The sequence below is a fragment of the Vanessa tameamea genome, chromosome 30 (genome assembly GCF_037043105.1).
Source record: "Vanessa tameamea isolate UH-Manoa-2023 chromosome 30, ilVanTame1 primary haplotype, whole genome shotgun sequence".
Taxonomy (NCBI): domain Eukaryota; kingdom Metazoa; phylum Arthropoda; class Insecta; order Lepidoptera; family Nymphalidae; genus Vanessa; species Vanessa tameamea.
This window is the reverse complement of record NC_087338.1, coordinates 5,634,615-5,657,677: the sequence shown is the minus strand read 5'-3', so window position 1 is coordinate 5,657,677 and position 23,063 is coordinate 5,634,615. Positions and strand designations below refer to the sequence as shown.

The 23,063-nt window shown below is 36.3% G+C and overlaps 1 protein-coding gene across 1 annotated transcript; it reads right to left on the bottom strand.

Annotated features, from left to right (window-relative positions):
* Positions 1-1,526: 1,526 nt before the first annotated feature.
* Positions 1,527-15,135, bottom strand: LOC113391645 (carcinine transporter-like). Its single transcript, XM_026627678.2, has 12 exons — positions 14,950-15,135; positions 10,060-10,279; positions 9,490-9,676; positions 7,607-7,736; positions 6,509-6,637; positions 5,907-6,099; positions 5,458-5,563; positions 5,122-5,369; positions 4,344-4,423; positions 2,983-3,158; positions 2,452-2,621; positions 1,527-1,616 (listed from the first exon to the last, which is right to left on the bottom strand). Exons 1-12 carry the CDS (start codon positions 15,032-15,034, stop codon positions 1,577-1,579), a joined length of 1,764 nt encoding a protein of 587 aa, XP_026483463.1. The 5' UTR covers positions 15,035-15,135; the 3' UTR covers positions 1,527-1,576.
* Between the last annotated feature and the right edge of the window lie 7,928 nt (positions 15,136-23,063).

The window sequence follows — 23,063 nt, the reverse complement described above, 5'->3', positions numbered from 1 at the left end:
TTATTTGTTTCAACATTGGCGCTATAAGTAATATTAACCATCCCCTACATCGCCAATGCGCTACCGACCTTGGGAACAAAGATCACATCCCTTGTGCCTGTAATTACACCGCCCCAGTCATTTATCTAACTACAAATACTAAGTATAGTTTGGCTTCCACGGAGCCCTATTACCAATATTTTATTCAAGCTTTTATAAGCTCCAATTGTCATTTAATTAGACCAAAAGACGGGTATCGATAAGGCCTGATTTGAAAAATTAAAAATGTTTAAAGTAGATTGTATTTGAAAATTTAACTACTGAGGTTCTTGCCGGTTCTGATCAGTTAAATCTACATTTCGAATCGGTGTAATATGACGACTAAAAGTTTTCTTAAGCCTACAATGTATATTTTAGATACATAATCAGCCTGTAAATTTCCCACTGCTGGGCTAAGGCCTCCTCTCCCGTTGAGGAGTAGGTATGGAGCATATTCCACCACGCTGCTCCAATGCGGGTTGGTGGAATACACATGTGGCAGAATTTCGTTGAAATTAGACACATGCAGGTTTCCTCACGATGTTTTCCTTCACCGCCGAGCACGAGATGAATTATAAACACAAATTAAGCACATGTAAATTCAGTGGTGCCTGCCTGGGTTTGAACCCGAAAACATCGGTTAAGATGCACGCGTTCTAACCATTGGGCCATCTCGGCTTTTTATATTTAGATATATTTAAAAAAAAATAAAAGTACAATAGTGACATGGTACTGGGACGCCAAACTTTGGTCGAATTGTGTTTTCGGTCGGTTGTGTTATGATTACAGAACATTACAATTATATGCCTGAACGCATCTAATTTTAAATTTTGAGGTTAAGATCTTTATTTCTCATAGGAACTTTACAATGATCTTAAAATGAGATGAGAATGCGGGTACAAAAATAATCTTTGGGTCTTTGTTTTCGACTAATAATGAAAAACATCAACGTTATTTTTAACTTCAGCTACAAAAAATCTAAAGTTCATCACAAAAAAACATTGATAAATAAGGCATATTACTCAATAAGGCATATTACTCAATAAGGTATATTACTCAATAAGGCATATTACTCAATAAGGCATATTACTCAATAAGGCATATTACTCAATAAGGTATATTACTCAATAAGGCATATTACTCAATAAGGCATATTACTCAATATATTAAAGATACAATTTCAGACTAGTATTTGTTGATTTCTAGGCAGGATATATTGAAACGAGTAACTACTGAGTTTCTTGGAATTCTCTCTCAGTTCAATCTACATTCCGAACCGGCGGTAGCTTCATTGAATTCAATATCGTAACATGAAGATTCAAAACTGTTTTTATGAGGCCACTTGAATAAAATATATTTCGTTTTTTTTTTTTGACATCTATAAGTCATTATCCTCCACTGATCAGGGGGGGGGGTAATGATTTATCTATTTACTACTATGAATAATTAATATTTGTATAGGATTTTCAGTAATAAAAAAGACTTTAAAATTTATAAATGTGTTTATTAAAGCTGGTTACGTTAACGTATTTCAGTAGAACTGATCCGAATTACAAATTCACACTTGGCTGGTCTCGTTCTTGGAGTCGCTCACCTTTCTGTAGAGAAAAACATATAAGATATAATATTACTATGACAATCAATATTCAAATACGATACATGACACAGAAGTAAATTAAAATTTGCTTAGGGCAAGCAATTACGAATTGATCACAGATATCCTACTTTCTATGGGGGTGTATGTTATATGAAGGGTGAGTGAGCCAGCGTATCAGGCGCAAGGGACATAACACCTTAGCTCCCAAAGCTGATGGCGCATTGGAGGAATGGTTAATATATTGACGACCTCCGTGGTCGAGTAGTGTGTACACCGGTTTTCATGGTCACGCTACTCTGAGGTCCAGGGTGAGTCGATGTAGAAAAAGTTCATTAGTTGTCTATGTTGTCTCGGGTCTGGGTGTTTGTGGTGCCGTCGTTACTTCTGATTTTCCATAACACAAGTGCTTTAGTTACTTACATTGGGATCAGAGTAATGTATGTGATGTTGTCCAATATTTATTTATTTATTTATAATATTTTCTACAGCGTCTATTGTAAATTGGCCTGAGTAAGATTTGGTTTGGTCATGTCAGTGTTAGGCATATAGCAATTAGTAAAAAGTTGTAAATTTGTCTATGTCTAAATCTATTTGTTTTTGATGAGACATTTATATGTTTTAGCACGTCAGATGTCTATGTACGAGTAAGGGCTCCGCCGGAGGACTCTGTAATAGTAATTTGTATATGTAATTGGTAGTTAAATAAATGAATAACTTCACAGTGCTGATAACACAAGAGGTAAAGCTAGACATGCGAGGGTGGATGGTAACTTGTGCGTACATGTGGCAGTTGAGTATGCTCGGAACAGTGTGCGTGCTATGCGTGTGTGCGGTACCTATTCCAGGGTCCGTCCCAGAAGCCCTGTCCGCTCCCGAAGTTCTCTGCGTCGCGCACAGACTGCGGCATGTCGGCGCCGAGCGACTCCGGCAGCAGCAGCGCCACGCAGCCGCCGCACACGCCCAGCGCGCCCAGGATCAGCAGCGGCAGCGACGACCACAGCGTCGCCTGACGCACCACACGCTCTTAACCTTGTGCTCACGGTGCACCGGCCTCACAGAGGTGTCCAAAATAACACCGAGTCAGTCTTACGGAAATACTGAGAGGGCGAATGACTGAGAGTGTTGAATTATTTGCTTTTCTTTTGCGACTAATTATTTTAAAACCTAACCAATAAAGTAATCGCTCGTTTCAGTATATCGTTTACGCTTAAGATTGTCGCCAAAGTTTTTAATTGGTAGCCAGCATATAGCCATCTATTTATCTCCATTTTACTTTGGACTGATCAATAAAAATAGTAGTTTAGCTAAGTACAGGTACCGGGGATGGTTGCACATGACCTCAACCTCATCTCATCTCCATAACTCACCGAGTACACGATGTACGGCACGAGGATGGTGGCGAAGTACCCGGCGATGTGAATGAGCGCGAGTCCCTGCGCGCGCAGGACCGTCGGCAGCAGCTCGGCCGCGAACTGCATGCCGATGTTGTACGAGACGTTCACCGAGAACCGGCCCAGGATAGCCAGTGATGCAGACGGGAGCCCTGCGGTTTATTTGATTGGTTAACGAATCGACCTTCGTCAAAAAGGTGATATGGTCTGATGGTTAATGGTCGGCAGTCGAGAAACGCCGTGCGGAGTCTTGGATGATATCCTGCATAGATTTACAGTAGGCTAGATTCCGCATGTTCATTTAGATGCTATGAAAACCGAGATTGTTATATTTTTTCATACCTCATCATCCTGACGTCATCGTAGCCATACTTGGACATCATCATAAATGATTTAAAAATTAGTGCAGCTATTTGACCAAACCTTGATCGACTCAATTTACTATCCTTAAAGTTTTTTTAAAGTAGTAGCGCGTCAAATTAAAGCCTTTAAGATGGAACGAGGGTTTTGTCCAAAAGTACGACATTAGTTACAAGCAGTTACTTGACATCTAGGTGGCAAATCTGCTGGCCTTTATAATAATGATTATTAAAAACTAATAAAACTTTAAAACCATATTTCAGTGAAGGATACCAATTGATTGAAATAGATACAAGACAAGTGAGACTTGCGCACTACGGGTTCCATGCAACAACAAATTTCTTGGATCAGATTTTTTTTATTGTTTCATTTCCTATAATATCGACTATAGTAACGTATATTTTGGTACAACCACTACCTGATTGGGTAGACTATGTCTCAAAATCCGGTCAAGTAACAGACAGTCATATGGCACTTATGATTTACGGGTTACTGAAACGATTTACTGAATCAAAATTTTTTTCCAAAACGATGAAAAATATATTGGCAGACAATTTCTAGATAGTTAAAGCACCTTTTGTTCATGAAATTGTTTATGGCCATTAAATTGTATATAAATAAATAATTAAATTGTATATAAAATTGTAAATAAATAATAATATCCACAAAAAAACTCACCAAAAGGCAAATTTAAATAAAATTGTATATAAATAAATAATTAAATTGTATATAAAATTGTAAATAAATAATAATATCCACAAAAAAACTCACCAAAAGGCAAATTTAAATTAAATTGTATATAAATAAATTAAATTGTATATAAATAAAAAATTAAATTGTATATAAAATTGTAAATAAATAATAATATCCACAAAAAAACTCACCAAAAGGCAAATTTAAATTAAATTGTATATAAATAAATAATTAAATTGTATATAAAATTGTAAATAAATAATAATATCCACTAAATAACTCACCAAAAGGCACAGTAGTAGCGAGGAAGCTGAACAGTCCACTGATCACCATCGATCCGAAAGCGAGCCAACGTCTCCCGATCCTGGAAAGGGGTACTTTATTACTTCCAATTGTCGTGTGTCAATAGACATTTGGTTCAAGATTTTTGCGTTTTCTGTGGGTTTTTTCCCCAGTAGGAAAATATGGCTTTTAATTAAAGTAATTTATGTTGACAACAGTATAAATAGTCTATTTAAGGTTAACGCAAAAATGCCACGATTAGTTCTTGATGTGTGATGTACTTCCATTTAATGCCATCAAAATTTGTTCACAAACTCATCGGCAGCTAACGTGTATGTATGGTATATGTGTTTGAGGTTAATATACTTTGATTCCGTGTAACCAATCGCCATGAACGCTGGTGGTGCCACACTGGCATATATAAAATTAATATGTATTTTTCATGGAGCAGCTGGTGAAAGGGGACTTCCGGTCTGGCCTACGTCAGGCAGCTACCTAGTCACTTCGTTTTGAACTACAAGGTCAAAGCTTCATTGGCATAGAGTTCAGTAGTTCGATGTTAATACAGCAAGTTTTTATACTATCAACTTGGTTGTAGGGCGCTAGAAGACGCACAGCCACATGATCTTCTATACAGTTGAATCAGAACTGTGGAGTTCTGATTCGATATGTATACATACATTCGAGCACGAAGGACATTTTATGGCAAATCTTGTTGAATGTCTCACAAGCGTCGCAACATCGACCGTAGCAAGCCACGCACAACACGACGGGACTCACACGTCCAGCGTCAAGACGAGCAGCACGTCGGCCGGGAACTCGGTGGCGGTGGCGACGGTGAAGGTGAGGAACACGTCGAGGCCGAGCGCGCCCACGCTGCGCACGTGCCCGTCGAACACGAGCGACACGCACATCCACATCAGCACCAGCAGCACGCTGCGCCGGCGCAGGCGCGGCGAGCGGAACAGCTCCAGCACCGAGTACTGCGCGATCTCCTGCTCCGCAAGCGCTATCTCTTGGGCGGTCTCCTGTTCGACAGGCCACGATGATGATCATTGCTCAATAATACACACCCTCCCCGTTTCATCCTTTAATATAAACAAAAATATGACTTACTTTGAATTCCTTGATGATCTCATCGGGGATCTTCTTTCTGTTCATTCGTTCACACTTCTTCAAGATATTCAAAGCTTCGTCTATTCGACCTTGAGCTATCAGCCACCTGTAAGATTTAGCGAATATTGTTATCGGAATTAGTAGTAAGTAGTGACAGATGAAACATATAAATCTTAATCTAATTCGGAGTACTTTTGAGTTTTATATTAAGTTAATTTGTATTTAGGATGTTTTTGGTGCACAGCGGTGCGGGGAAATTCTGGCAAAAGTGTATCCGCTTATTCTAATTAAAGTGGCTTCAAGTGGAATAAGTCTGTTCGAATAAGCTGCAAATCATTACCTTAACAGTTACAAATATTCAGGCTGTTATAATTTATTGTACAAAATGGAAAACATAAAGTGTAAAACAAACCCCATTTTTATAAAAAAAAAACAAAAAGGCCAATTACCTGGCGCTCTCTGGTACCAGACAGGGGGTGAATATCGACAACACCAGAGGCACGCTGGTTACCAGGGTATATATCTTCCAATCTGACACCCCCAGAGCGATCCAGGGCAGGAGGCAGGCGGCGAACGTGAAGTAAACAGCTATAGACATGTTCGCGACAAATGTCCGCCATTTTGGACCGACGTATTCTATCACTGTAATTAATTGGCCCATTTGAACACAATTTACATTTTAAATCTTATTTATAGCTAGTTAAAATTGAAAATTACTCGGTAGAGTTTGGTGTACCAACTCGTTGATAAAAGGGAGTTCTTTAAACGATTCAGGTCAATCAAGTGGACCAAATCGATTTGGATTAATCTGAACTTCAATAGCTATCAAAATATGAGTTAATCATAAAGATAAACGCTGATCCACTTCCTGACCAGCAAGGTATCAAGAAGATCCAGGTTACTTTTCTATAAAGGTAATTCAATGAATGTTTTAAGTAAAAATTCGTGTGTGCCGCACAAAGATCACCGAACACATAGCACCAACATTTAACATCTATTTATGTTTTTAAAGAATTATTAAAAAAATCCAATTAGATTGTCTTCAACTCACCAACGATGTACATGATCACGAAGCAGTTGTCGTATGCCAGACCCACCAGGAACCGGCACAGACAGAAGGACCAGAAGCTGTTTGCGAAGGCAGTACCCACTCCAGCGAGAAAGCCGGCCAGATTCGTTCCTGAAAAACGTCGAAATATGACACCATTTTAGATTTGGTCGCCAGATATGTATTCTGTAAGAAGGCACTCACAACTCATCGCAAAGCACATTCGTGAGATGTCAGAAACTGATATGTCACACGACTATAGTAAAATTATCAAAGGATGCAAGGATGCGTGTCAAAATTGCGTATCACTGTTAGTCACAACAAGTTAGCTTACAACATATTATTCTTAGATGCTAAAAAATCGTGGAGTTAATACTTGTTGACTTCCAGGCAGGATATATAACATACATATATAATTGTATTTAACTAACATGACTGTATTTTTAAATGTTGAAAAAGAGTAACTACTGAGTTTCTTGCCGGTTCTTCTCGGTAGAATGTACATTCCGAACCGGTGGTAGCTTCACCTAATATAGTTTGTTAAATGACGATTCAAAAGTGCTTGTAAAAGCCTACTTGAGAGTATAGTATATTTTGATTTTGAGTGAGATACAAAGTGAGATCGTATGGGGTGCACTGGGTTACGAAAAATAGAACGGAATTATGCCAACAATTAAGACAAAAACAATAAGAGAAATCTCAGACTAAATATTTAGTTATATAGCGAATAACAACAAAATGTCGATCGATCAAAGTCAAAGTCAAAGTCAAAAATCTTTATTCAATATAGAAGTGTTTACACTTCCTTATTGGTTGTCAAAAATCTACCATCGGTTCGGAATTCAGCACCTCGGACCTGAGAAGAACCGGCGAAAGGGACTTCAGCGGGATCAATCGTCATCATCAACCAACCGAAACATGGAATAACTTTTTATTGATGGTTTGAACCCAAGAATTTGCGCAACGATCAACTTACACAAGATCATTGAAACAGAAACATAGTCAGAAAAATCTTCATTATTATTTTATGAATCGTAGAATCGTTTATAGTCATTTATTAATTTCTTCTGATGCGAGTACTAAACCTGTCTTTTAACTCACCAACGATAGCCGGTACTCTTCCAAATTTGTCAGCTATCCATCCAAAAATTAGTCCCCCAACTATCGCTCCGCAGAAGAAAACCGCTTGCGCCGTCGCTGGGTACTCGTCCTTATCACAAACCCAACCGAGCTGTGTGTTAAAATGATACAGGATATATAAAGAGCATAGAAAAATCAAAATCAAAATATATTTCATTCAAGAAGGCTTTTACAAGCACTTTTGAATCGTCATTTAACAAAACCATATTAAGTAAAGCTACCAAGATGAACCGGCAAGATGCTCATATATAATACTATATATAATATATAATCAGCCTGTAAATTTCCCACTGCTGGGCTAAGGCCTCCTCTCCCGTTGAGGAGAAGGTATGGAGCATATTCCACCACGCTGTTCCAATGCGGGTTGGTGGAAATTAGACACATGCAGGTTTCCTCACGATGTTTTCCTTCACCGCCGAGCACGAGATGAATTATAAACACAAATTAAGCACATGAAAACTCAGTGGTGCCTGCCTGGGTTTAAACCCGAAATCATCGGTTAAGATGCACGCGTTCTAACCACTGGGCCATCTCGGCTATATGCTCAGTTATGTTAGTTAAATACAATTATATATTATTATTTTAGAAAGAGATTAGTTGGAAGATGATTAGATATTTTGATAGTCTTCTCCTAATAATGTCGTGCATTGCGACAGTTATTAGACGCACTCTTTATTCCCTCACTCTCTGAATCCGATGGGAGGGCAGAGCCGACATGAGTGAGTTTTAGGTGCTTTCCCTTAATTCTTAAAAAGAGTGACTTCTAATCGTAAACGAGGTTTAGTCACAAATTCCGTTCGACTTGCTGACATCTCAGCTATATTATACACAACAAGAGTCATTGATTAATACATCTTTATCTATAATACAACACTATTAAACTTAATCATCTCGGTATATAGCCTTAAATTTGTACTACGATAAAATCGGCGGCATTTTAAACGATATTTTTAGACGGATCCATAATGAATATCATAGATTATATAAGATCTCGACCAATGATATCGCGTTAATTCGACGTCAAAGTTGTTTTTTTTCTTTAGTGTGAGTGCGTTAAGCTATGCTGAGTTAATTGCCAGTTCTCCTCAGTAGTCTAAATTCCAAGCCGATGACAAAAGTATTCGTTAATCAAATATATATTAAAACTAGCTGTTATCCGCGGCTTTGCCCGCGTAGAATATGAATATATTTACAAATGTTACGTTAATGTAATACCTCTTTGTATATCACATTGGTGTGTATTTCAGCCCTTAGGGTCGAATATACAATTGTACAAGTGTACAATTCTGTAGTACATTATTTTGATCTATCTTGTAGGGTTCAGCCAGCGTTTACAATTTAAACGCCAAAAATGTATAAATTTACGACAACACATTAGAAACTTTTAAAATTATCAGTGTTACTAACTATATTGTCTATGTATTATATACAAAAACCTTCCTCTCGAATCACTCTATCTATTAAAAAAAACCGCATCAATATCCGTTGCATAGTTTTAAAGATTTAAGCGTACAAAGGGACATAGAGACAGAGAAAGCGACTTTGTTTTATACTATGTAAAGATAGTCACAGATTATAAAATTAAACGAAAGGCGCAAATTTCTGTAGAGCGAAACGACAACGCTGTTGTATTTTGTTTATGTGTCAAAAGTGCTGTTACTTAAATGATTATTTAATTATTAAAATATTGATCAATTGTTAATTACTGTTGTGCTACATACCATCGGGAATTTGCGCGCGCTTTAGGTTTTGTATTCGCTTTAGTTGCTTAACTTTAATTTTTCGTGCGTTTCACGTAACTTTTTTATAGTCTGATTTCGTCAAATTGATCTATCGTAATATACCTGAGTGGCGATCGTTTCGTAGGGCACGTCAGTGAAATTAAACTCCCATTTGTCCTGACATTTCTTCATCGGCCATGTTGTATTTGGTGTCAAACTGCCGCCTTCTAGAACTTTCGACCAATCCACGTCGTAGACTAGGCACTTTTCGTATTTAGTATCATCGGTTTGGGGGATCGACAGATGGCGTCTGTAATTAACACAAAAATCAACTGATTAAATATCAAAATACATAACAATGAACACTGAAAATACATGTAGATTTTATATCAAGATGAATTATTATTAATTCAATTCTAGTTGTCGCACGTTTTAGGTTTTAGGAGTCGGTCGGTTCGTCCTCGGAGTTCAAACTAGCTTCTTTCTGAATTTCATCAATTCATTTTTTCACAATTTTTTTTTAATTTCAATAAAATTCTTCCATATGTATCCGCATTGAAGAAGCGTGGTGATTTTAGCTCCAAATCCTTCTTCTCAAAGGGAGAGCGGCTGTAGTCCAGCAGTGGAACATATACAAGCTGTTTCTTCCCTCTTTTGAACAATAAAGACTCACGTATAGAATAGAAAACTCACCGGTCTTCAACACTCAAGTGCTCCAACTCCTGAACAAAGCACCAATGCTCGGCCGGCACGACGGTCATGAATATTTGAGAGAAGTAAACGAAGGCGAAAAAGAATGCGTATGGTATCATGAGAAGGAACAGCATCCGTTGGTACCAGCCAAAGTCCCCGATATAGGGGAATAGATCGTCAAGGTCTTTGAGCTGCCTGTTTTTTTTTGTGATGCCATTAACTGAAATAATCAAAAACACCTTTAGTTTATATTTCATAATACAGCTCATTTGCCAATCCATGCCAATCCGATTGGCAAATGGGTTACGTGATGGTAATATATAAAAGCTTGGGAACTGAAATGTGAGATCCCCTGTGCCTGTAGTTACATTGGCTTACTCATTCTTCTTTAAACCTTAAAACAACAATTGTATTGCTGCTTTGCGGTAGAATATACCTACCCTGAACAGCTTATGCATATTCTACCACAAAGTAATAATAATATTAATAATAAGCCCCCCAAAATCCAACCTTACGTCCGAGTCGAACACCAGACCACGTGGGGGGCGGACACGCATACATCTGAAACTTATGCGGCAAACAAGGCTATGGTAACCCATCAAACATGGAGCAACATTCAGAGAGATTACGTATAGGGCCGCTACCCGGGGGTCGCCGGGGCACACCTGGAGCCAGTGCTGGGTGTTACAGCATGCGATCCACTGGCGGTGGGGGACTGAGCAGGCGGGTTCCCCCCGAACAATTATCTACAGCCGACAATAGTTTACCCGTTATTAGTGCTAGTCAAAATTCTGCTGTTAGTTTTAACAGGCCAACTGAGGATGTTTCGCAGGGAGCCGCTAGCTCACAACCTGCGACCACCAAGGCTGGTAAACCCAGAGTACGCATGAAGTGGGACAAAGAAGTTAACTTGTTTATTATGCGTACTTATCTTTATATTACAAAATTAGAAACTGATAAAGTTATGTACCCTAAACGGCTATTCGACAAATTTAAAACACAATATCCGGATTGGAATGTAAGTCAACAACGTATCGCAGATCAAAGAAGAGTAATAATTAGAAATAAATTAATAAGTGAAAATGAAATAGCACATCTTAAATCAGAAATTGCTGAACAATTAAGAAGGGAAGCGGATTTAAATAATCAAACAGATACATCGTTGCATTCACCCCATTTACAATCACAACCGTTAATTCAGACACACAATATAGTTACTAGCCCTACAACTTACAATATTACACAATCTGATGCTTCTACACAGACAAATTTAACATCCCTAGTTCACGATACAGAAGTACAATATACTCAATCTACAACCTTAGAAAACCCACAACAAGAAAACATTGAAGAATTAAAGAATCTTTTAGAAACAGCACTAACTAAATTTCAAGGTACTGATCCTAAAACCCGACCAAAATTACCGCGATTAAAAGAGAGTAAGCTACTTCATGATCTGATTTACACATTCAATACTCATATACTACCTACCTTTTTTTCATTAGATTCCGACCTACTGCATTTACATACATTAATATATTGTTCAGCTTTAGTAATAATAACAAAACTTGGCTATAAAATTAAGACAGGAAATATAGAAGATTCAAGCATACAGAAGAAAAAGAGCCATAAGCCCGCGTGGGAACATAGATTAGAAAACGATATAAAAAAGCTTAGAGCAGACATTGGTAGGTTAACTCAATATTTAAAAGGCAATAGATCTAAAAAAGTAGTAAAAAAAGTAGAGATAATATTTAAAAATACCAAAGTGCATACTATCCACGAACGAGAAAACAAGAAACCAGAAGAATATATCGACACTCTTAAACAGAAACTATCTTTAAAATCACATAGACTTGCAAGATACAGGAAAGCACTTAATAGAAAACAAGATAATAAATTATATAGTACCAACGAAAAAGCTTTTTACAGGTCATTGAATAGTTATACCTCGAATAATACAAATAATGAAGAACAAATACCAAATAAAGATGAACTTAAAAACTACTGGGCAGGGATTTGGGAAAAAAGGAGTGACCACAATTTACAGGCAAAATGGATTGAAGAAGAGAATCAGAAGTGGGGTTATATGGAACAGATGGAATTTATAGAATTAAAATTGGATGATTTAACGGAAGTTTTAAAGAAAACGAAAAATTGGAAAGCTGCTGGAATAGACCAGATACATAATTTCTGGTATAAAAAGTTTACGTCATTACATGATATTCTAACAAAAATAATTTCAGACCTAATTAACTGTAGAACTCCACTCCCAAATTTTATAACAACCGGTTTGACCTACATGCTACCAAAAAACCAAAACACCCACGATCCATCACAGTACCGTCCCATAACATGCCTACCAACAATATATAAAATAATCACATCCTGCATTACCAATAAGATAGTCTCACACCTGGAAGCACATAATGTAATGTCAGAGGAACAAAAGGGATGCAGGCGAAACCACAGAGGATGTAAAGAGCAATTAATTATAGATTCAACCATACTAAAACATTCAAATAAATTTAATAGAAATTTGTATGTCACATATATAGATTTCAAAAAAGCTTTTGATAGTGTCCCACATTCATGGTTAGTCCAAATTTTACAAACATATAAGATTCATCCTAATATTATTAAATTTTTGGAGGAGGCCATGTCTAATTGGAGAACCACAATAACTTTAACAACAAAAACATCTAAAATCTGTTGTGACGAAATCCATATTAGAAATGGCATCTTCCAGGGAGACTCTCTCAGTCCTTTGTGGTTTTGCCTCGCCCTAAATCCTCTATCTAGAATACTATCAGATTCTAAAATTGGATACCAATTAACACGTGACATAGCGGTTTCTCATTTAATGTACATGGATGACATAAAACTATTTAGTAAATCTGTGAAAGAAATGAAAGAAATGATAAAAATTACAGCGCAATTTAGTAAAGATATAAATATGAATTTTGGCTTAGATAAATGCAAAACTTTAACTATAAAGAAAGGAAAATTAATTGAGAAAAATTATGAAATAAGTGAGGAAATAAATATATCCGAGATGTTAGAAGGGGACTTATATAAATATTTGGGTATACTTCAAGCTAAGGATATTAATCACTCAAAATTAAAACAAGATCTTACCACAGAGTACATCAAAAGAGTAAACCAGCTGTGCAAAAAACATCTTTATTCGCGAAATCTCATAAGAGCAATAAATACTTTTGCTATTCCGGTCCTAACTTACTCCTTCGGGATAATCAAATGGTCTCAGACAGATATTAAGAAGTTAGAAATAAAAACTAGAGTCACGCTAACTAAACATAATTATCACCATCCGAAATCAGCTATAGAAAGATTAACGTTGAAAAGACAATTAGGAGGAAGAGGGGTAGTTGATTTAAAAATACTTTGGCAAAACCAAATCCATAATATTCAAAATTTTTTCTACAATAAAGCAAATACTAGTAAGATACATGCAGCTATAGTAGAAGTTGATGATAATTTCACACCGTTAAACCTAAAAAATAAGAATAAAGAGTTTAAAACTATCCAAGAACAAATAAATGAAAAAATTAAAGATTGGAGAAGAAAAGAACTACATGGTAGGCATATCCACGATCTAGAGCAAAATTTCATAGATTTAGATGCGTCAAATAAATGGTTACAAAAAGGTTATCTGTTCCCCGAAACAGAAGGCTTTCTAATTGCTATTCAAGACCAGGTTATCAATACAAGAAATTATAAAAAATATATACTTAAAGAATCAATAGAATCAGATTTATGTCGAAAATGTCACAGAATGCCAGAAAATATACAACATATTACAGGAGCTTGCCCTACTCTAGTTCAAACAGATTACACCCATCGCCACAACCAAATAGTTCACTACATACATCAAAAACTTGCACACAAATATAACTTCACAAATACTCCACTAAAACCTTACTATGAATACCAACCCAACCCCGTTTTAGAAAATGAAGAAATAAAAATATATTATGATAGAGCAATTCTTACTGATAAAACGATTCATTACAATAGACCGGATATAACTTTAGTTAACAAATCATCTAAAATAGCTTACTTAATTGATGTTTCTGTTCCAAACACACATAACTTATTAAAAACTATTACGGAAAAGATCAATAAATATACAGAATTAAAAGAAGAAATAATTAGAATATGGAATTTAAATAAGGTTTTTATTGTCCCTATCGTGCTTTCCACTACCGGAGTCATACCTAAACACTTACACCAAAGTTTAAAAATTCTTGATTTACCACCTCTCACATACATCACCATGCAAAAAGCTGCTATTTTAAATACTTGTCGAATAGTACGTAAGTTTTTAGAATCTAATAATGAGCTGGCTGACTGACTGTACTGACTGTACTGACACTTGGTCATTGACCCGTGTGACTGGAATATTTGCCCCATTATTTGGGAGATAAATAGTCCAAAAAATTAAAATTAATAATAATAAGTTAATCATTCAGCAATTGATACACACAACCCTCACACGTCTCGTCTCCCAAAATACGCGAAGTCTCTCTAGTCGAATCCGATGCTGCCAAACCAGACCATGACATTGACTGAACCTAATTAAATCAAGCGTTATATATATAACGACAATGACGACCCCCGTGGTCTAGTTAGTGTACGCCGGTTTTCATGGGTACGATTCTTCCGAAGATCTGATTTTCCATAACACAAGTGCTTTTGCTACTTACATTGGGATCAGAGTAATGTATGTGATGTTGTCCGTTATTTATTTATTTATTTATACAAATGGCGGAATCATCCCGATATCCCGTTCGACAAGATGAACGATAAAAATTTGTAACGTATGAAAATATAATATACATAACAGAAATACATAGGAGCTCATCTTACTTTTAGTATTTTCCAAATCTAAGTTCACATCGACAAGATCCCGGGGTTCAGCCGCGATCTTGGCCATCTTCTCATGTGATTCCATTTTCGAAGTCGGTTTTTTCCTTAAAAGACACTTTTCCCGACGTCTTCCTGGTTACTGAAACCTGAACTTTGATGCGCTGAACTGGAACAATAGAAGATTAAATAAGTCTTGGGGTTTCATTTTAAATTTATCTTTATTCAAAGCAGGCAGGCAAACTGGCAATTCGCTACCTGATGTCAAATTACAGTTACTTGATGTTAAGTGGTCACAATCAATACCAAGAAATGTTCATCCCTTGCAACGTTTAGGCGTCAACCATTTTGGGAACTAAGATGTTTTATCTCATGTGCCCACGACAATGTCTGACTCTCCCTTTAAACACAACAATACTAAGTATTCTTGTTGACAGTCAGGGCCGGACCGAAAGTTTAAGGGGCCCTGGGCTAACACTACCTAGGGGCCCACCTGAGACATATCTGAACGTAGACTTGAATTATATTTATTGAATGGGTTTGATTAATTGCAGGACTCGCAGGACTGCAAACCATACGATCTGTTTAATTTAATAAAGTTATGGATTCTTTCGCATTTTAGTCTATTTTTGACTTTTACTTGACTTAGCTGGAGCCCCCTTGAATTCACGGGGCCCTGGGCTGAAGCCCAAAAGGCCATATGGTAGATCCGGCCCTGTTGGCAGTAGAAAATGGCTTCCACCAAGTATATATATAACTTAAACACATAAAACATTGGATCCGTGTATTCAATTGACTCTGGGTACAAATATAGGCTTTGATTTATCTATACTAATATTAATAAATAGGTAAGATTTGTTTGTTTGTATGTTTTTCGAAACTTACAAACTTTCATTGGAGGATCGAAATTATATTTATATCATATCTATATAAATAGCGAGTGAAGCCGGGGCGCGTTGCTAGTAATAGATAATTTTAACATTATTATTTATATTTGCTGTAGTATAACAATATATTTCAATACCATCGTACCATTAAACGCGATCACGATCCAAGTGACCATACAATAACTCGAGGTTCAAGAGTTCAGTGAAATAAAAAAATAATTATTATCTTCCATTGGATGTTAAATTGTTTTTAATTGAAGTGCATCGCTAGGGTTTGTCGGCGTATTTGCGGTTCTAGCACTTTAGTGGCCTAAATTAGAGATATATACAGTTTATTAATAGACAAGGCGTATTCTATGACTAGAGTTTAGCCACCGTTTATGAAGAAGGAGTTTGACATTAAGAAGTTTATGAAGGTTAGATGCACCCTAATTTAATGGCACCATACATTAGTATAGTATTTCTGTACCCCTGAAAATTTTCAAAATATTTCCATTGTAAGGTACAAAAAAATCCTTTAAAGAACATTTTTGTGCTAACGCTATAATATTAACGATTTCATAGACCGCTTCAAAGATAAATCATTTATGGTAATTACGAATGTTTGAAAAAAAATATCCCACTGAGGTTCTCGCGCGTTCACAGGTCTCAGCTGTTTTCATCCGAACCGGTGGTAAAAAATTGGCTTAAAAAGAAAATCTAATACTTCTATGTTGAATGAAGTTATTTGAATTCGAATAATGTTGACTGTCTGAACAGTTAAGACTTAAAAGCGTAACAAATACTTTTAAACACCTTAGAATTAATAATATTATAAAAAATGCTCGTTCAAACTCATAATCCGATGAATGATGAATGAGGAAGTCAATACAAACGAAAAGGTTCAGGCGCTGGACTACGTGCTGTTCGAGACACGCGGGTTTAAACATTTCTCATTTCAAGAATACTGGTTGTTAGTGAGGATTTTTCCAAAAACCCAATAAGTATTTTCTTGTCCGACCTCGGAGTTGAACTTAAGACTTTTTATTAAATAAATATAATCTTTGTTCAAATCATTAAAGTTTAGAAAATACATACGATAATATTAACGACAAGTCCATAGTGATGTCAATATTAAAGTTATTATTTAGGCGCGTCAAACATATTACGGTGATGCGGAAATATCGTCAAAAAATTAGGTACACTACGAAGTTTGTCGCGAAAGACAACTCAATAATTATTTACTTGTATGTTCGTTCCTCAAAGTTAACATAAAAATCTATTTCAATAAATGAGGATACATTTTCTTTTTGTAATGCCCAACTAAAAAAAACGACAGAACTAATACACATAAAACATATACCACACTAGCGAGCCGTTCCGGCTTCGCACGGGCGCAATGCTGATACTAAATACACTACAACGTTCATAGTTTTTCAGTCATTTAAAATCTGTAATATCTTCAAAAATATCCATTTAAATTACATGCTGTAAATGGCCGTATTGATCTATATTAGATTAGTTTAAAATAGATATGTTATTTCACCATAAATGAGTAAGATAATTGTCATGTGTTATAAAAATAAATACGTAGAGTCATAAATTGTTGAATACGTTGATAGATCGTTGAATGTGGAAAGAGGAGAGGAATATTTCCATCGTTCATCAATATCGATCAATAATACTGGTAGTTCAATAACTTGCATCGTAATGTACTCATTACGCTTTGTTACGTAACTGCATTGAATCAGTGACTCTTTTGCAGAACAATAAGGTTCTATGTTGTTACTAAATATACTACAGAATGTCTTACAACGTTCGCAGTTTTTCAGTCGTTAGAGAATACAAACCACTGTATCCCTGCGTTTTAAATCTGTAATACCATCGAAAATATTCATTTAAATTAAATATCTTTATATACCATCGCGGACTTTTATGAAGACCTTTTTAAGGTGTCAATCGAATGGTGATGGAAGAGGAACCTGAAGGTCGTATTGCTGATATACCTTGTCTAGCTGCGACAACGGACGCAAGGTGGAGTACTGATTGAAGAAGAATATGGGAGGGTGCTATGAGACAGATATTTAAGGGTATGTTTGACGATGATCTCAGGCGCTGTGTAAAACGTTTGTCATGAACTTCGAGGAAACGATGTCGATCAAGTATATCGATGATCTTTGCTGAATGATCGTAAGCTACGTGAATTGGTCAACTCGCGACAAGCCGGACGACAGGCATATTTTTTTACGTAGTGGAATTCTTCAGAAAGATAACTGCCTCTGGGGGAAACGCCTATCAGGTTGTTATCAACTAAAACCACTGTGATGGCTGCCATCGTCACGGTACTAGGGGACTAGTCTAAACAAACACTTGTACTCCCCTCTCCTTACAAGACAGAGACAGACAGACCAGTTCTGTTATATTTATCATTATTGTAGAAGTGTAGTTGTAGTTGTTGTATTGTGTTTAATTATGATTTAGTTAAGAGCGTGTCAATCTCGTGATTAATCTGTTAAGTACAAATTAAATAATGTTAGGTAAATAAACGTCATATTCGCTTAACGATATCTTTACAACGTTGCTAAATTAAACGACAAACGTAATTAATCCCTTTTTAGGGTTCCGTAGACAATTGGCAAAAAACGGAACCCTTATGGATTCGTCATGTCTGTCTGTCTGTCTGTCCGTACGTATGTCACGTAAGAACTATACTGTTCAAACTTGGTAAGTAGATGTATTCTGTGAACCGCATTAAGATTTTCACACGAAATTAGAAAAAAAAAAACAATACATTTTGGGGGTTCCTGAAACACAAACATTTTTATTCATCAAATCCATACCTTTGGGGGGTATCTATGGATAGGTCTTCAAAATTGATATTGAGGTTTCTAATATAATTTTTTTTCTTAGCTGAATAGTTTGGGAGAGAGAAACTTCCAAAATGGTAATGCTTATCATCGAGTGTCTCATTTAACATTTCTCCAAACTAAACGACATAAAATAAAATACTACGAAATTCCATGTGAAAATCTAAAGTTAGTGTGGATTAAATTCTGCTAAATATGCCACGAACACGCATTGGAACGGTGTGTTGGAATGAAGTCAAAATCTTTCATTTCTCCTTCAAGAAGAGTATACTTCTCCAAAAACTAACAAAACAATCTTAAAGCCTTTTATTTGGGTTTTGAATGTAATACTTTGGGATCTGCAGCTAGGGAACTGACAAATCAGGTAAATCTTCTACGACAAAACAGTTCTGTACCTTTTCCTCGTTTATTCTATCCGTAGAGCTATTATTTAGGAAGAAAGCGGAACTCATCGTGGAACACGAAAGTGAAATGTCAGAATTTGATATGCGACATTGACTTTAATCATTATAAAATCTATAGAATACACGTATCAAAATGGCGTATCACCGTAAGTCATCAACATTTAACAAGTGTGTTGCGAAGTGAGCTCTTACAGAACCGCACAGCTTGTAGTTTTAGTGTATCAATGATCAATACAGGGATTTTAGGTAAGATTTTTCACTTCATGCATATTTATAATTATTTTTCTCGAATTTTGGACACAGGTATATTTTAAGATATGGCAACAAATAATCAAACATAGAATCGTGTCTTACGTCTATATCCTAATTATGTATTTATCCCATTTGCCGTTGAAACATTTGGACCTTGGAGTACTGGTGCAAAAATCTGGTGACAGGAGGGCTGGTTCGTTTGCCCAGAGGATCGGAATTGCGATTCAACGGGGAAATGCTGCTAGCATTCTTGCTATTCCAAGCGGTCATGATTTGTACAGTAACTATTTTTAATTCTTATTTCTAAATAGAATGGCCTTGATATTTATAATTCTTGTGTAAATAAATGTTTAAAACATGTAATTTTATATATTTATGTAGTTGAGCTCTATGTATATGTGATTAATTTACTGATAACAAATGAGTTTTATTATCGTCAGAAGTTCGAATGTAGTAAAAACATATTCAAAAGAACCGAGTTGGATGGGTAATGTCGTCTTCACCGGAACGAGACGGCTAATCCGACATAACCCAATAGCGTTATAGAGCACGACCAATGGTTTTACGTGCTTTCCGAGGCACGGAAATGTACACATTTCTAATTTTCAGGCTGATTCAGGCTTTTCCGGACTGATTTCAGGGAGTTGTTGACAATAACCCAAAAATAATCATTTCAATTGAAGGATGAGCGTATTGTGAGTACATATTAGTTCCCAAAGTTGGGAGCACGTAGCCGGTGTAAGGGATGGTTAATATTTCTTACGATGTCGATGTTCTGACCACTGACCACCAGTTGGCCCATCAGCCAAGCCACCTCCTTATTTATTACTGCGTCTAAAGTGCAAACATATATTTAAGTTCGTAAGTTTCAGTAGACTTTAATAATTTGATATAACGAGGAATTTAAATCCTCATTTTATAAGACACCGGTTCAATGATGATTCTACCGAGAAAAACTAATCGTAACAGGAAATCTACCAGTTACACTTCAACACTAATCAAATACCATAAATATGTTAATAAAATACAAACAATTCCTTTTTGAAAATCAATAAATATCAAGCTGTTTAGATGTCTTGACTGAAAAATAACGCAGTCTCAGCTGGTATCTCAAACGGGATGATTTTTGTCCAGATAATCTTTATGGGTATCATAAGATGATCATTACGAGAGGATTTTTCAAAATTAATCTTTTAATGGGGATGTATGAGGTATTCGTGTCGTAGGCCGGCGCTGATCCACGCGAAGAAGACCGGAGCCTTCTTCCCCGCCGTAAGCATAGTCGGGAGTAGGTAGGGTATCTCGGAAACCTCTGTAGTTTGGAGGCCCACATAGGTAGGGCAACCGTTGGTGTGAAACGGTAGCATGCGCAAGTGGCCCAGAGTGGGTACCGATGGTTTTTTAGTGGGTATTCCGGCTAAATAATGTATGGATTTTTTTTATTTTCGATTCTATAGTTATTTATTTGTTAATCGGTATACAGTTGCTAAAGATTATGAGGGAGCATTACGAACATCACCTAAGAGGGTGAAACTGAGGAGGAAAATTCGAAATTTGAAAGTTAAAAATAGGTTAATCTTCTGTTTATAATTAAATAAAAATGAATATTTAATTTTATTACTGGGATACAATGTGATTCATTTATTGAATGACTCATAGTAAAGTAAATTTTCCACTCGGTGAACTCCTGTCCGTTTCAGGGGAAGGTTTGGTACATATTCCACTGCTTCGATGCGGGTTTATGGACAAATGAGTCAAAAACGAGAAAGAGGACGATTTGAATTATAAACAAAAATTAAGTGCATGAAAATTTAGACGTTTGAAACCGTAGTCTTCGTTTAAGATTCACCTTGTTTAACCACTTGACCATTTTGGCTCAGCGGTTAGCATTTGAGCCGAGATGGCCCAGTGGTTAGAACGCGTGCATCTTAACCGATGATTTCGGGTCACAACCAGGCAATCACCACTGAATTTCATGTGCTTAATTTGTATTTATAATTAATCTCGCGCTCGGCGGTGAAGGAGAACATCGTGAGGAAACCTGCATGTGTCTAATTTCAAAGAAATCTTGCCACATGTGTGTTTCACCAACCCGCATTGGAGCAGCGTTGTTGAATATGCTCCAAACCTTCTCCTCAAAGGGAGAGGAGGCCTTAGCCCAGCAGTGGGAATGTACAGGCTGCTAATGTTCATTCATAATCGAGATTTAATATATTTCTAATATGAATCAATACAAATTATGATAACATATACTATGCTGATCCTGTTACCATATTATTTAATGTGATATGTAGTTAGACTGGCAACTGGGTTTCCTGATTTTAAGTAAGCACCACCCATAGACATTGGCCAATGAGCCATCAACCTTGGAAACTGAGGTATTTTGTGCCTTGTGCCTGAAGCTACACTGGCTCACCCTTCAAATCGAAACATGACAACACTAAGTTTGGTTTTTGGTGTTAGAATATATGATCGTTGGGTGGTACTACACAGGCGCGTTCAAAAAGTTTCGATTTACTCACCGCGGTTTTTGCTAATTTGCCCCAAAGACACTATTTGAGAATGAAATCACGGAACGCACGTCGTCACTGATTACGAGCGCCTCACAGAACGACTGGCAACGGTTTGATAAGACTTGATCAATTATTGTGCTTAAATATATGTAGTTCATTTATTTTGATGCAATGGATTTTGAACCTTAAACAGAGTCATGATACGACTTATTTTTGATGAATTAGATTCGTCCGTGATGATGAATTTGCACTGGTTTTTAAACTTTTGCTCTTAATAAAGTATAGTAATGTTTGTAAGAGTCTCGCTGCTGAGTGAAGGCGTGCTCTTAAGGAGACGGTTTGGAGTTCAATCCAACGTGCTGCTGTAATGCATGGTGGATACCCATTAGGCAGAATTACATTGAAATTAGATACCTGCAGGTTACCTCACGATGGCTTCAACAGCCGGTAAGAGATGAATTATCAATGGATTTTTTCGGCTCGGATCGGAGAGTCTATGGGATTGTTTCCTGCATTTGATATAGTGCGTCATTTTCCGTGCGTGCTTGTGGTTCCCCGTTCTACTCAGAACGGTGATATCCCTCTTCTAAACAACATCAGTATCGTATATTAATTATATATATCTTTTAAAAGGATATTAAATATAATAAGACTATATTCTGTTAGTTATTTCTGGTCTGAAGTTATTGTTATTTTGTTAATACATTATAAATAGTATGTATATACAACGTAGCTAATAATAAAGAAAAAAATAACGTCTGCTTGTAGAAGTTTGAGAGCCAGTGGTCTTAGTCATAAAGTTTACAACAATAATTAATCTGTTTTTAAATATATAAACAAATTTATGAAACTTATGTTCTTATAAGATAGATAAATACATTTTCTTAATACACATAATATAAATTGTTTAAGCTACCGTTTATATACATCGGTAAAGAAGGCATTTTATTCGATACAAGATTATATTGATGATAAAAAAGCGTGGAGTTAATGCTTGTTGACTTCCAGGCAGGAGACGTAACATACGTATATAATTGTATTTAACTAACATGACTGTATTCTTAGATGTTGAAAAAGAGTAACTACTCAGTTTCTTGCCGGTTCATCTCAGTAGTATCTACATTCCGAACCGATGGTAGCTTTACTTTGAATAGTTTGTTAAATGACGATTCAAAAATGCCTGTAAAAGCCTACTTGAATAAAGTATATTTTGAT

Excerpts from the sequence above, each read along its gene's own strand:
- LOC113391645 (XM_026627678.2), bottom strand. The coding sequence starts at position 15,034 with ATGGAATCACATGAGAAGATGGCCAAGATCGCGGCTGAACCCCGGGAT. Across the intron at positions 9,677-10,059 it reads CACTTGAGTGTTGAAGACCG|ACGCCATCTGTCGATCCCCC; the intron begins GTGAGTTTTCTA and ends TGTTAATTACAG. Across the intron at positions 3,159-4,343 it reads CGCTACTACTGTGCCTTTTG|GGCTCCCGTCTGCATCACTG; the intron begins GTGAGTTATTTA and ends AATAAACCGCAG.